At 44.4% G+C, this 14,431-nt stretch overlaps 1 protein-coding gene across 5 annotated transcripts in view; it reads right to left on the bottom strand.

Annotated features, from left to right (window-relative positions):
• LOC147261386 (SPRY domain-containing SOCS box protein 4-like) overlaps positions 1–14,431 on the bottom strand; it is an 82,055-nt gene that overhangs the window by 34,774 nt on the left and 32,850 nt on the right. For 3 of the 5 annotated variants that reach the window (XM_086203370.1, XM_086203368.1, XM_086203369.1), the window contains one exon: positions 2,755–3,713. In XM_086203370.1, the coding sequence (XP_086059496.1) occupies positions 2,755–3,487 (733 nt within the window). In that variant the 5' untranslated portion in view covers positions 3,488–3,713. Of the gene's footprint in view, positions 1–1,586; positions 2,652–2,754; positions 3,714–14,431 lie in introns of those variants that run through there. The other 2 variants (XM_086203371.1, XM_086203372.1) reach the window with 2 other exon arrangements.

Here is a 14,431-nt window from a genome sequence, read left to right as displayed (position 1 = left end):
TAAGCTGCCCTTCACTTAATGTTCCTATCTAGCAGGTGTGTACATGGAAACTGTCGTGAAAGGTGTTGAAGGTTTAATGTCAATGTGCCCGTCCTAAGATCTGTGGTCTACTTTTGCTGAGAACCACACCAAGTTACACCGGCTCGACCTCATTTAGAAGGTGAAACGGATAAAAAAAAAAGTGTAGTGTGGATGCAGCAGTTGTGGGTTGAAAATAATTCCCTCAGGCAGGTGGCGGGTGGATGACTTATGCATAGATGCAGCTTGAGATGGTGCCAGAGTCGGTCAGTGCATTGCTATGTTATATCAAGCTGAGTGTGTTACCACGGTGATGAGTGTGTCGCTGAATTTACCAGGATTTCTACTGGAGAAGTGACCCCTACCCTACAGTGCACAGCTACACCGACCCTCTAACTGAGGTGTCTCAGAAAGGAAGCACTCATCCGTTCTCGAAATGTCCTCACAGCAACCACAGCTTGTTCTCACAGAGATGTTCTATCAGTCTTTTCGCACACATAAATCATGCCTCATTTAGAAAATCCAGCTCCCTTTCTCTCCCCTTCCTCAGCTCTTCTATCAGGACGAGCCTTTCAACCGCCGCTCTCTTCCCTGCATTAAGCCTCACACCTTTTCAACAGGAAAATCTCATTTCACAGCACGAAGTCTATACGTGTGTACAACTGAGGGCTTTCTGCAGACTTTATATTCTTCATATTCTCTGAGGCGGCCCATCGCACTGATTTACCGTGAAATCCAGCAGATGGCTCCAAAAAAAAATGAAAATGGCTAAGGTGAGGCGCTGTCAACAGCTAGAGTATGTTCTTTGAAGCAAGCCTTGGATTAGCCAGCAGACAGTCAGGCAGACATTCAGTTAGAGGTTGATAATGCAAATTTTAAAGTGATTTGCTGTTTTCATTCTGATTCATATCCTAGTTGGCAAGCTGTACACTTTAGAAAAACCTTCATGTAAAGGCTGGGGACGGGCATGTCAGGGTAGAAAACAGGATGTTGGATCCAAAATCATTTGAGGTAAAGAAAATCAGCCCCCCCACAATCTATACAAGGTGAGTTTCATATCAGATTTCTGTCGAGTAACAGACAAAAACACACCCTGTTGTGATGTCAAATAAAACCTGTGGGGTTCTGCAAACAGAGGGGGAGGGAGACCGCCAGAGTCTGATCATGAGTGTGTTTTCATAACACACATTTCTGCCTTCCTGGCAGGTGTGTCTGTGTGAGTAAGAGCTTCTCTAACAAGCTGTTCAAAGACTGTTTAGACTGCGATGAGAGGAAAACACACACACACACACACACACACACACACACACACACACACACACACACACACACACACACACACACAGGGACAGTTATTTCCAGCCAACAAGACCAGGCCATTATCTGGTACCCCTTCCATGCTGGCTTTTGTCTGCAATTGGAAAGAGTGCAATCAGCATTCATTCCCAGGTCAAATTACGCTGTGGGAGCTCCACCTCATATCAGTGCTGACGTAAACGTGACAGCCAGGAGACTTGCTGATGTTCACCCCGGTGATGTTCTGCCTTACATAGAGCTGTAAACCCAGAAGCTGCAACCTCAAGGCTAAGCATAGCATGACGTGTTTGTGCTAATGATGCCTGCTAACTACTACCGCTGACTTTCAACCTAAGAAACTTTTAAAATGCTATTTTACACCCCACAGGTGAAATTTCTACTACGTATCCTCTGTTTCCAACAACTTCCAGCTTGTTAGCTCATCCCACCAGCGGCACTCAAGAGTGGCAGCAGTTCCTCCTGTGGTGAGATTTCATAGCCGTGCTCATTCAAAATCCGTCTGTTCCTTCCCACATCCAATCAAAACTGTCGACACTAAACTAAACAATTGCAGCAACATGACTGACTTGATATTTTTCTTGGTCTGGCTTTAGCGGATGATTAGCTGTCTGCCGAGAGGAACGGGATGTTCTGTGAGTGCTTTTACAGAACTGCAGCTAACAACTATTTGCGTCATCAATTAATCTGATTAATTTCACTACGAAACTATGACTTGTTCCGTCTATAAAACTTCAACAACAAAACTTACCGCAGTTTCCAAGAGGCCACAACAACATTTCCAAGCTGGTTTTATTATCCATCCAAAAAAAACCTGTAACCCCAAGATTCTTTACTTTTTGTCATAAATTACAGCAAAAGCAGCAAACCCTGACATTTAAGAGTCTTAAAATTACATAATAAATCATGGAGATTTTTTTCCCCTCTGGGTCCAAAACCTGTCTACATATGTCCATCTTCCGTCCTGACGTGTTTAGTGGAACACACATAGGTAAATTTGCGTCTTTCGTTGAAAGAAAGAGAGTAGATAATTATGTTGCTGCTACTCAGTGGCCAGAATCATTGAGAGGATTTATAGCAAAGATGATGAGCATCCAAACCACAGTAACGTATCCTGTAGACAGACTGATGCTGCTTCGCCAATGGACTCTAACTTCCACTGTTCGTAGCCAAAAAAGTGTCAAAGGCTCAAACTTTGAGTTTCCACAGTTGCATAATACATTTTCCAAAAGGACGTGTAGTGACATGTTAAATGTTACAGAAATTTTCTGCCCTCAGCATCAACCTAGCGCTTCATTTGTTGGAAGGTCATCTGATTCCTGCTCAAATGAGACACAACAAACCATCAGCACCGAGTCCAGCTATCAGCTCTCGAGCTTGCTCCTGATGTGGTGTCAGTAACAGAACGTAGGGGATACTTACGGTCCAAGCCATTGATGTACTTCATGGATATCTCACAATGTCCCCACACAGCGCTGACTATGGGATGGAGCTTCTTGCCCTTCAGCCCTCTGAACGCCACTCCTAAATACTGTCCATCTACCATGAAGCTCAGTGTTCCTTCGTCCATGTCTAGAATGACCAGCAGAGAGTCCGGCAGGGTGAACGACTCGTCCGACTCCAGGAAAGGAGGGTAAGACGGCAGCGAGCTATGGGCTCGGTTCTTACTGTCGTGGTAGAGCCTGTTGCGTCCCAGATCCCAGCCCCAAGACTCACAGTCTGACCCCACCAACGCCGTGTACCCCACAGAATGTAGAGGAGCCTCTGAAGTTGCCACCCCAACCACAGCATGGGTACCCCGCTGCCGAGCAGGCCAGTGAATCTTCCAAACGTGGAGACCCCTTGTATATCCAACCCGCCCCCGGATGCAGTCTGTGCTCTGAGCGACCGGGTGGCGGTGAAATGTCAACTTATCCTCCTCTTTGATAAAAATATTAAGTGAGCGGTCATCAGGATTCCACGCATGACGGAGCTGGGTCTCAAGTCCAGCACATGGCATGTCCAGTAAGAGATCCAGTCTTGGAGGTCTGGAGAAATCTGGGCCTCTCAACTCCGGGTGTTGCCGACGGTGAGCTGTGGGCCGGTAAGACGGGGAGCCACCGCTTTCCCCTCGAACATCTACCGATTTAATACCACCAGAGATCTTCTGGCCCATGGCTGCAATGGAAGGGAGGGCTGAAGGAGGGGAGGGAAAGGAGGGGAGGGTGGTGTTTGTGCAGGTGGGTGCTGCGCTGCGTGGAGCGTGACGTTACCTCATCAATGCGGTGAAGCTGAAGGGAGAGTTCCTTACTGAAGGTTGGCAGGGAAAGATGGAGGAGGAGGAAGTTGTGGATGAAAGATGTACGCGATCTGGTTTCATGCCACAAATGTTCTCAGAAAACCTGAAAAGAGGAAAGAGAGACAGAGAGAGAGAGAGGACACTGTCAATCATCGCAAGGTCTTAGCAAACAAATTGTACTCTAAGGAATGAAATGACAAAAATAGAGAGTAATACTGATGAACAGAAGGTGGTGGTAAGTGTTGACAAAACTTCTTTCACAGATTTAGAGGGAGATTTACTGTTAAGGTATAAATAAACAATGAGCAGAATGAGCATATACACATACTGGCACAGATGCATTTCCTCTGACTCACCCCGGATCCTCGACAAACGCATTTGCCGGTAACTTCATGCAACCTTCCAAACACTCCCCAGTTGTGCAACACTGCTCAGACTTGAAGCTGGCACGCTCTCATTTTGCTAATGTAATTTTCATGAATATTGCCTCTCCTCCCCGCAAAAATAATATAATAATAATAATAAAACAGGAGCAAAATAAAAACACCAGGTAATAATTTATGTCTACAGAGTTGAAAGGGTCAGACTGACTGACACTCAACCCTCACATTCATAGAAAAACCCAAGCATTTGTTTCACTTTCTTCATTAAGGTGTAATTTCCATTTTGGTGTCATTCTCCAAGAAATCTATATCTCACAGATTCCTCGTGGGTGGGCTTTATTTCACTTGGTTTTGTTTTTGAGAAGTTGTGAGTTTTCTGGCACCTTTCAAGAACAAGTATTACAAAATAAAGGATAAAATCAAATAAAAGGCAAAACAACAGAGGCGAGGCCAAAACCAACAGAGCGCAAACAGATCTTAACGTTTTGTTTTTTTTAAGTTTCCACTTAATTTCAGTCCAGTTGGAACCTGAAGCAACGAAACCAGTTAACCCTGATCGCAGGACTTCAGGTTCCCACTTCTATTATACGGCTGAAGTAGCCCTTGAATATAAGCTGATGCCTTAACAAGCTAAGTTATCACACACACATGAAACCTTCTGGATAACTTGTTTGAAAGCTTCGCAGCAGCTCTTTAGGCCAAAAGTAAATGGTTAAAACAGGTCTTCCCAAAGGTTACAGGAGGATTTGCAGATACAAAATACAATTTTAAATGATTGTGTATGTCAGCCATTATGGTTACACAAGACAGAAACAGTAGTTCTTTGTGATTAAATTGACAGCTGTTTGTAAAGCCTTAATAGTTTGTGACGTGCAAGCGTTGTATCCTTCGAGCAACTCCAAGGATGCACATAGATCTTCAGCAGCTTTATTTTGGGCATCTGAACCTTTGAGATTTAAGTCTTAGAGGTTGGGACCTGCGGGGTTTGAGGGATGTTTTGTTAAATCAAATGAAAAGTGAATTGCAAAAATAAATTTGGGAGGAAATAAAGATGTAAAGTAGAAAGCATTCAGAGAGAGCATATGTCTTCCAAATTGCAATTAATCTTCATTGTTACATCAGACAACAGTTGGCCTAAGACACTGCAGGATCACCTCTGCAGAGAGAGAGAGAGAGAGAGAGAGAGAGAGATAGTTCTACATGGTCTCCCTGACGTTGTGTACTCTTCCGGGAACGGCTTCACAGGAAAAAGTGTAGTCACAGCTTGGACAGACAGGGAAGAAGATGACACAACTCTACATGTCTCATCTAAGTGCTGCATGTACTTGCATCATCAACCACAAGCCACAAAGCACCCTTTTATTTTAGCCTGCTTAGTGAACTGAAGCTCCTTTTCTGCTAAGAGCATCTCACACCTTGATATGAGTGATGCACGACGTATCTATGTGTCAACACTGCAATTCAGGCAAGTAAATGAAGAAAAAAACAAAAGGTAGATTCTAAACCCCCTTACCACAAATTGAATGGACAGAGCGTTCTATTCTGATGCATGAGGCCAGTTCTCCTAAATCTGCATTCTTGCCAATGGCCAGCAGGTGTTGATGTCTGCGGTTACAAAAACTAGTCTAACAGTGAAGACGTCTTTGAGAAAATGAACCTCATTCCGATAATCATGCCAAATGTCCACACTCGATGCTTCAAAACAGGAGTTTTGTAAACTAAAGAATGACATCACATGTTTACTAAGCAGTCAGTGGTTAAATGTCAGGAGTTCAGGAGTACCCTGGGTTCACAGGATAAACCCTTCCATTGCTTTGCTTAAAAAAACATAGCACCATTACAAGTTCTTTCCACGATGATGCACTGATAGCCGGTTAAGTCATTCAAATCTGCATGTGCACATACCCGCCATCCACCCGTGATTCCAAGATAATGACTTCCATCCATCCATCCATCCATTTTCTATACCACTTATCCGTTAAGGGTCATGGGGTTTGAGCCTATCCCAGCTGCCTTCGGGCAAGAGGTGGGTCACCGGTCCATTACAGGGCCAACACATAAAGACAGACAACCATTCATACTCACAGCCACGCCTACGGTCAATTAAGAGTATGGATTAACCTAACTTGCACGTCTTCGGACTGTGGGCGGAAGCCAAAGTACCCGGAGAGAACCCACCTGGCTCCAACCCGGGACCTTCTTGGTGTAAGGTGACAGTGCTAACCACGGCACCACTGTTCCTGCCCTGACTTCCTCAAGTTATAAATCCACCCTTAGATTAAAGAAGCCACTTATTTTGGAAACAGAACTTTCCACTGTGAACTGTGTGGCCTCCATCTGCTGCTCTCCTGTTTCTGTTAGATTGGTGCATTTTTTAGCACACAGAAGGTGGGAGAGCTCCAACAGAGGACAATGCATTTAGGTGCGGAGGACTTTGTCCAGAGGGAACAGAATTGAACAGTGAGCTTCCAAATCCATTTTTAGACAGCTCTGATTGGTAGTAACAGGTGAATTTGGTAGTCGGTTAATTAAGGCCTGATGAGAAATTAAGTTACTATGCTTTTCCAGCTTTTCAGACGACTCAATATGTTTACAATTTTTGGATACTTGTTCTAGAGGACGTGGAAGTGTCCTATCAAGAGGCAGACATGTGTTAAAGCAGTCCCCGGAGGTAGTTTCAGGCAGCTCTGCACTGCTGAAAATGCTCAGATTTCCAGAGTTTTTTTTTTTTCAAAAGTCTCATTTTGTGTCGTGACAACTTCAGGGGGAGCTCCATATGCAGCAACACCACTGGCCGTGGTCTCAGTGCCCAGTGGTGTTGCCGCCCACCCGCTCTGCCACAGGAGTACACAGTGCAGACTACTGAGCTACGGTGTTGTCATCAAAATGGGTAACAGGAAAGGCTTTTTGGGTGCAAACACTTCTTATCCTTGCACTGACTTCCCAAAGAAGACGAATTAGGGCAGCAATGGGAAGATTTTTTGTTTCGGGGGGGGGGGGGGGGCAAGTAACTCTTGGGCCTTCGCCGCTCGTGTGCTCTCAGCATTTCATGGACAGCAGGTTCCTAAACAAACCTCAGTTTGATGCTGGATTTGCAAAAAACCTAATCCTAAAGGCAACTGTTGTCCATTCAGAGACGTCTTGCAAAAGTCGTTGCTGCAACGGAGGTTCGGGTTGTGTATTGTCTTTGCCTGAGTTACATTCCCGTTGTATCGCTGAAGTCGACATTTTTAAATGCTAAAATTGTAAACAAGCCTGTTACCGGGTGAGACAACTGCCTTGCATGTGAGAGGAGGCGTGTTACTATGCAGTGGGGAGAGCAGGCCCCTTGATACGTTGACCAATCTCAGCAGATTGGGCACGGTAGGGGCAGAGAAGGTGTGTGAGTATGGGTGGGTCTGTGTGTGTATGTGTGTGTGTGGGGGGGGGGAGGGGGGGGGGGTGCTGAATCCAAGCGTTTCAGAGGAAAAGCAGGAAAGAGCCAGAATAGAGGAATACACAGATTGTGATATGCAATAATTATGGAGTTTTTTATTGATTGAATCTTTTAGCAATGCCCCACTGGGGTTCAACACCGTATTAAAAGCCCCTGGAATGAGCATAATAGGGCCTCTTTAATGATGTATCATGTCACCTGCTCGTGACCCACTATTGATGATGTGTTTTCTTACAACCCCAAAATTGGTTTATTCTTCAATTGGAGATCAAATCAGACCTGGCCAAAAACAAAAAAAAAAAATTTGCAATCGATGCGTTTCTTCTCTGCAGTCAGTTAAATGTAGTTTAATCTGATGAAAATGGATGCGGACACACTGTTCTCTTCTTTCACCCAAAGACTGATGACAGAGGCAAAACTAATCCCACCACACCTGTCAGCTGCCACCACAGAGTGATGTCATGGTACGTTTGTGTTTGAAGTGTCTCTGTGCCACACACACACTCTCATATTTTGGTTTTCTGTGCCCAGAAGTGTTGAATTTCCTACAACGTGATTGTGTAAACAGATTTATGTTCCCAGAATGCATACACAGACTCACAGGCACAGACACACACATCCACCCACACCCACACCCACTCACACACACACACACCTCCACCTCATTTTGAACTTTGCATTTTCCCACTCCGTCTCTCTCACTCTGAATGAGGTCATAGCAGCTGGCAGGGAGTGTGTGCCACTACTCAGTTCAGTCCTCAGGATGAGAGGGTTCAGTGCTCGGACAGCTGCCTGCCTGCCTGTGTGCGTGTGTGTGTGTGTGTGTGTGTGTGTGTGTGTGTGTGTGTGTGTGTGTGTGTGTGTGTGTCATCACAGCTGGCAGACGGATGAAGGGTGGTCGTGGCATGAAAGATTCCAGCATCGTCACTGCCAAACCTCAGCCAAAGAAAACAGTTTTTACTAATATGAATGCTTTTGTGTGTGTGTGTGTGTGTGTGTGTGTGTGTGTGTGTGTGTGTGTGTGTGTGTGTGTTTGTGTGTATGTACTGTCTGGCAACGTATGTAGATGACAATCTGGTATTACAGGCTGTCATCAAGGAGGCACTTGACCTCCAACCCTGTGTCGTCACGGTCACCGTTGCATAGTTACCCCCTCAAGAGGCCGGTGCGCTGGCGTAGCGTCTGCCGCTGTGAATAGCGGCAACATGCTTCTGCCATCTGTTGTTTACTTTCCCTCCCTCCCTTCATCTCATGCCAGCTCTCTTTTCTTGGGCAGCCAACTCATTTAGGACCGAACACACTTGTTCCTCCTCCCCTCATCCCGCCATTCAGCTGGCTGGGACAGGTAAGGAGGGGGCCAGGGGATGACACGATGGCTCACACAAGCAAACACACAGATTAAATGCTGGTGTTCCAATGGTGAGGGATAGTGAGTGACACAAAGGGCTTTTCAGAAAAGAGACAAGAACCTTACATGAAAAGCACAAGAAGTGATTCCAGGAGAAAGAAAGTTAAATTACTGAGTGGCAGGAAAAGAAAAATACCATTTAGACTGAGACAATGGGCAAGACAACTGATGAGAGACAGAACAGACTCGTTAAAAATGACTCTTAAAAGCTTTACCCAAAAGTTTTAAAATTAAGACGCTGCCAACAAGCTGTGTGTCTGTAAGTCTGTAAGACTCCAACGTTGTAGAAGAGGATGCCAGAAATGGTAGAATTAATGTGTTAATCCACCTTAAACTAGACATTTAAAGTATAGGTAACCATGCTAGTCTGACAAACGCTTCAAATCGGCCCCAGACTGGCCTGGTGTTCTCCTCATGTTCCATAGAATTTCCTGTACACACAAGGGGACAAATTCTTTCTTTGACAGTCTTTGAAAATAAGACCACCGTTCAAAAGCACAGGGATGCCTCTTACCAGCCTGCTTGGCAGCAGGTGAACCTGAAGAAACAACAGTAATGTCCTGACAGCAAGTGTGCATGGATACCTACTGATTGTAAATTAATGCATGTCCCACCACATATGGACACACACACACACACACACACGCACACGCACGCACACACTGAAACCACAGAGGGAGCTCTTACTCACAGAGACCAAAGATGCCTGTGAGCTTTTCTACAAAAATCTCTCCAAGCTCTCCAGAGGACTGAAGAAAACCATGGAACTTCAGAAGAACAGGAACCAAACTGAGTGGAGACTACAGGTATTTAGTCAATGTATTAATGGGAGTTAACCTGTGACCTATGAGACCACACAGGCAGGACGGCAGGACAGTCTTGGAGTGCTCCCATTTCTGTGTTTATACACGCATGTCTGTCCAGATAGGAGAGTGGTTCTGTCTTTCGTCCCAACCACCTGCACAGTGACGGCAGCGAAGTTAGCAGCTGTCTGCAGTAAAGGCTGACTCATAGACTATAACTTGCCATAGCCGATGCAAGATCCCCTCGCTGTTGTGCGTGTTTAAAGCTGGTGGAACGCTGCGACTGCATCTCACCAGGAGATGGTATGGAAAAGAGTAGAATTAAATGCGATCCCGGTGTGGACCAGTCCCAGATTTTGGCGTCTGCGTCGCCGCCATTAGCAACACGACAAGCATCAGTTCAATGCAGTAAAAGTGAATTCACCTCAACAGGTGTGTACAGTGGGCTCTGTTTCGTGAGACACGGCGAAAATTCCCTTTCACTTTAGTGCACAATGGTTACAGGATGCTGCACTCAAGACCACTAACATGCTGAAAGACATCAGAAGACCACATGTAAAAAAACACCAAAGCCAAAATAATGTTTCCCACCAACAGCCTGCAAGTAGAGGCCTGATCGTGTATTTGCCTGCCAAAAACCACAATATTTTGGAACAAATGTCATGTTGTGCGCAAAAAGGTCGCAACCTTTCTGCTCTTCTGTGACATCAGCATTACATCTATGGATTTAAACCAGTCCTGACCTTAACTGTCATGCTATGGGATTTCAACTTTGATAATTCCTATGACGGCTGAAAAATGAATCACTAAGTGGTCACTTCTTCCATGTTCTCCTCCCGAGAGCCCATTAAAGCACCAGACTGAGTAAAAAAAAAAACAGCACTCACATTCAAGCAAGAAGAACACACACTAACAATCTCGCACACATTTATATTAAATCTCTTCATAGCAACAGCTGTACCAGCTAGATTAAACAAACTACCATCCTCTCTACATTGCTGACATTCATTCCTACTGAGGGAATCCCTGGGTAGCTGTAGATGCCAGAGCCAGACATAAACTGAACCGTCTGGCTCCTAACAGGATGTCAAAATACAGACCGCGACATTTAACTTATGTTGCAGCTGATGAGAAGAACTGATGCACATCTCTGGACTTATTAGGGCAGTTCAAGAGGAAGATATCACCAGACCAGCTCCCATCTTAACGCATCACATATTTTTACCCAAGCTTCCGTGTTCCTCTCACATTAACAAACGCACCTATGTGGACACGCTAGTTATTTGTTGGGGTTGAAATGTTGCTGTATAAAGTCAGTTTTATCTGCAACCTTGTATAATGTGCAGGACTTATCTCGGTTTCAGACATGCAGCTGTTAATCCAACTCCTGCAAGTGTGTGAAGAGAGTGAATTTTATGTGCGTTTCCATCCACCAACGTTATTGTAAATGCTCAGTGTTAGTTTATCTATCAGAAGCAGGTGACGCTCATTCTACAGCCAGCTGCCTTCATAGAGCAGCACACGAATCAGTACTGGGATCTGGATATAATTTAGCATGGGACATTTAAATGGATTTTCGGTCAAATGCTTGAAATTCAGCTTTAAGTGGATGGATCACAAGTGGTTAAATTTGTTGTTTAGCCTCTCATTTAGCAGCTACACAAACCCAAAAAACAAAACAGAAGGAACTGGAAGCTGAGGTGAGGGGACTTTAACGCTGTGTCTTTGGTGTAGTTCATTTATAGCCTTCCGTTAGCTTCACGCTTCTAAAACCACATTTATTCTCTACTTCAAAATTTTAAAAAATGTGTCAATGGAAACTGCTGCACATCTCTTCTACCCCTCTTTTGATCCTGTTGTATTCATTTCCTGCACATCGTCCTCTATTTTCACCATCTTTCTAACCTTTATCTCTACTTCCCCCCTGTTATCAACCCATTTGTGCCCACCTCTAGCCCTTTTTACACAGCTCTTTTAAGGCAGTGATAGCATTGCTGTTACATGTTATCATCTGTATAGAAGTACACAGAGGGGGGACAGATCATGGCACCTCTGAGGTGGTAACAGTGTAGAATCCATGTCTATAGCCCCTTTCACACTGCACCAAAAACATGGATGAACACGGCGCTCTGAAAGGGTCTACTCTGCATTTCGCGTCCACCGACCCTCCAAGCGACCCGGGTGTTAAGCGGCTCGCCTGCAGTGTGAAAAAGGCAACCCCCCTTGTCTCAGGTTTCCCGCGACCGTCCTGTCGCATTCTGATTTTGTCACTGTATCGACTGTCAGGCTGTCACTGTGGAAGCTCCGGAAAAATAAATAAATTTTAAAAATTGGGCTGGGCTGCACTGCAAGAGCTGCTCATTCATCTCTCAAAGTTTTGGCCTCTGCCATAAGATCAGTCTTCCTGTTGATGTCCCTGAGACTCTACTTTACTCCTTTTTTCAAACACTTTACATGTGTATGACCTTACGTGAATTAATCTCTGCTTGAGAAACTCCCAGCAATCGGGAACCCTAACCTGAACAGCACAAGCGTGACCGTGTTTAAAGATTTCTGGAACCGAAAGGGACACTGTGATTTATGGGAACATCACCGTTCGACTCAACCACGTCCATGCTGTCGTTTGTTTACCTCGCAGTGTTCCAACGCAATTTTGTGTATCATGATGACGTTGTCAGCGCTATGACGTACGAGAGACAAAAAGACAGGCACGCAGCCCTCACAGCGGGAGCTCAGACCCGCGTCTGCTGGAAGCTTTAATGCATCCTAATGCCGAGCAAACGTGGGAACAAAAACCCACTTTGATACACGTGTTTCAGTGTGAAAGGGGAATGTGTGACAGGGACGGGAAGAATTCACTCCAAACACAGACCCTGTTGGGTTCACCCTCCTGTTACACCAGAATTGGATATAAAATCATAAGCAGGGGTGGCGGCATTGGTTCTTTCTGTGCATACAGACAAAGTGTAACAATGGCAGGAGTATTTTTTTTTTTTTTTTTGCAGAATCTCTGAGTAAAAAGAACTCCTGTGGTGTCTCCATCTTTGTCTCCCTACCTTTCAGTTCTAGTAAATACGTGGAAACTACAGCAGAGCTCCACTTTATCAAGTGCTACAGATTATCTGCAGCCTGCCTAGCCCAGCGTCTGCCATGCCGCAATCAATGCAAGCTCAGCATGCAGGAAAAACTGTCTGCCAAACACTGTATAAGCAAGCACAGGCAGCACACACACACACTGATGAGCACAAACCCCCTCACACACAGATGAAAATGCACGCGTTGTCGAAGAAATCAACTTTGTACGTGAGATGACAGACGCCGTTGGTGAAATTCCCATATTTATCTCCATATTTATTCCCACTCCACTCGGAGAGGAAGCATTTGTTCCTTCTATCTTGTTCTCTACTCTTTACAAAGTAACGCCATCCATTGTCTCCCTAATGAATCATGTTCCCTCTCTCCCACATCTTCCTCCTCCTCAACTCGCTCTAATCGGCTCATCTCTTTAAATAAAATTCCCTCCTAAAACTCGCTCATTCTTTTTCTTAAATAGTGAAACAGCACAATGCAGCCATTCTTGGAATTGAAACTAGACAGGTGCAAACCAAATAAAATGTAGTGTGATCAGAAAGATCTACTGAACCATAGAGAAGCGAGACACACACACACACACACACACACACACACACACACACACACACACACACACAGGTATCTACACTTAATGTTCTCACGTGACTGCTGTGACACCTTACAATCTATGGCGCTGTAGTAGACCATTAGTGCTAAAGTGATTGAGCATTCCTTCAACAGACACCTACGAAATCTATTCATTACACACACACACACACACACACGGCGGGTGCCATCTATTAAGCGGTAGATGATGGTGGCAGATTCATATCTCTGGCAGTAACAAAACTGAATCAAAGTCTGTCTGAGTATGAAACACAGCTGCTGCTGTCATTCAAAATGGTTTACACAAGAGTGAAAGATGAAAAATGTCACACCCTCACAACTCAATCAGTCATCGCAGCAGAGAGGATTTCCCACATGATGAAATAACGTTTACAAGAGCAGCCACTAGTTTTATATAGCAGAGTTAAAGCAGGCAGCACAGAATTAGCCTGTATGACAGAGAAAGAACGCACAAGGCACCAAAACTCAGTTGCAGCCTGTTTAATAGAGGCAGATGAAGGGTTCAGTAATAATTCAACAATGTTTATGATTAATAGTGACACACGGTATCATAACAAGTCACTGGTGGCAAGAGATAGCGGTATTTTTCAGCCCAGTTTGGCTCTTCTTCTCTGCTCAACGTGAGTAACAAGAAACCATCGATAAATATATTATTTATCCACATATCTACATTGATAATCTGTTTTTTAATACGTACAAAATGTCAATGTCATATAAATATGCTTTTGTACAGATATTATCGACACCTGTAATCATCGGCCATCAGAAACAATCGTGTTGAATATCGTCAAATTGGATATCAGCGACATATCAAAAAAGAAATCAATACCGTGCATCCTGAGAACCAATCAAGAATTTAATCAATCATTTATTTGGGAAATAACATAAATATTTAAGTTCTCTTAGGATTTGCTGCTTCTTTTTTTAACGACGTAAAATATATAAATATTTATGCTCCGGACAAGTAATATGAAGACATCCTTTAAGCCTGACTAATTGACTGTTCATCAGTCAGTTGAATGTTGATTAAGAGATGATGGAAATAATTGTTTCTGTGACACACAAACAAACACACACACACACACACACGTG

Source organism: Aulostomus chinensis, chromosome 5, assembly GCF_037954235.1.
Source record: "Aulostomus chinensis isolate RoL2024-O1b breed Wild chromosome 5, RoL_Achi_v1.0, whole genome shotgun sequence".
Classification (NCBI taxonomy): Eukaryota; Metazoa; Chordata; class Actinopteri; order Syngnathiformes; family Aulostomidae; genus Aulostomus; species Aulostomus chinensis.
This window is presented reverse-complemented; position numbering and strand designations above follow the sequence as displayed.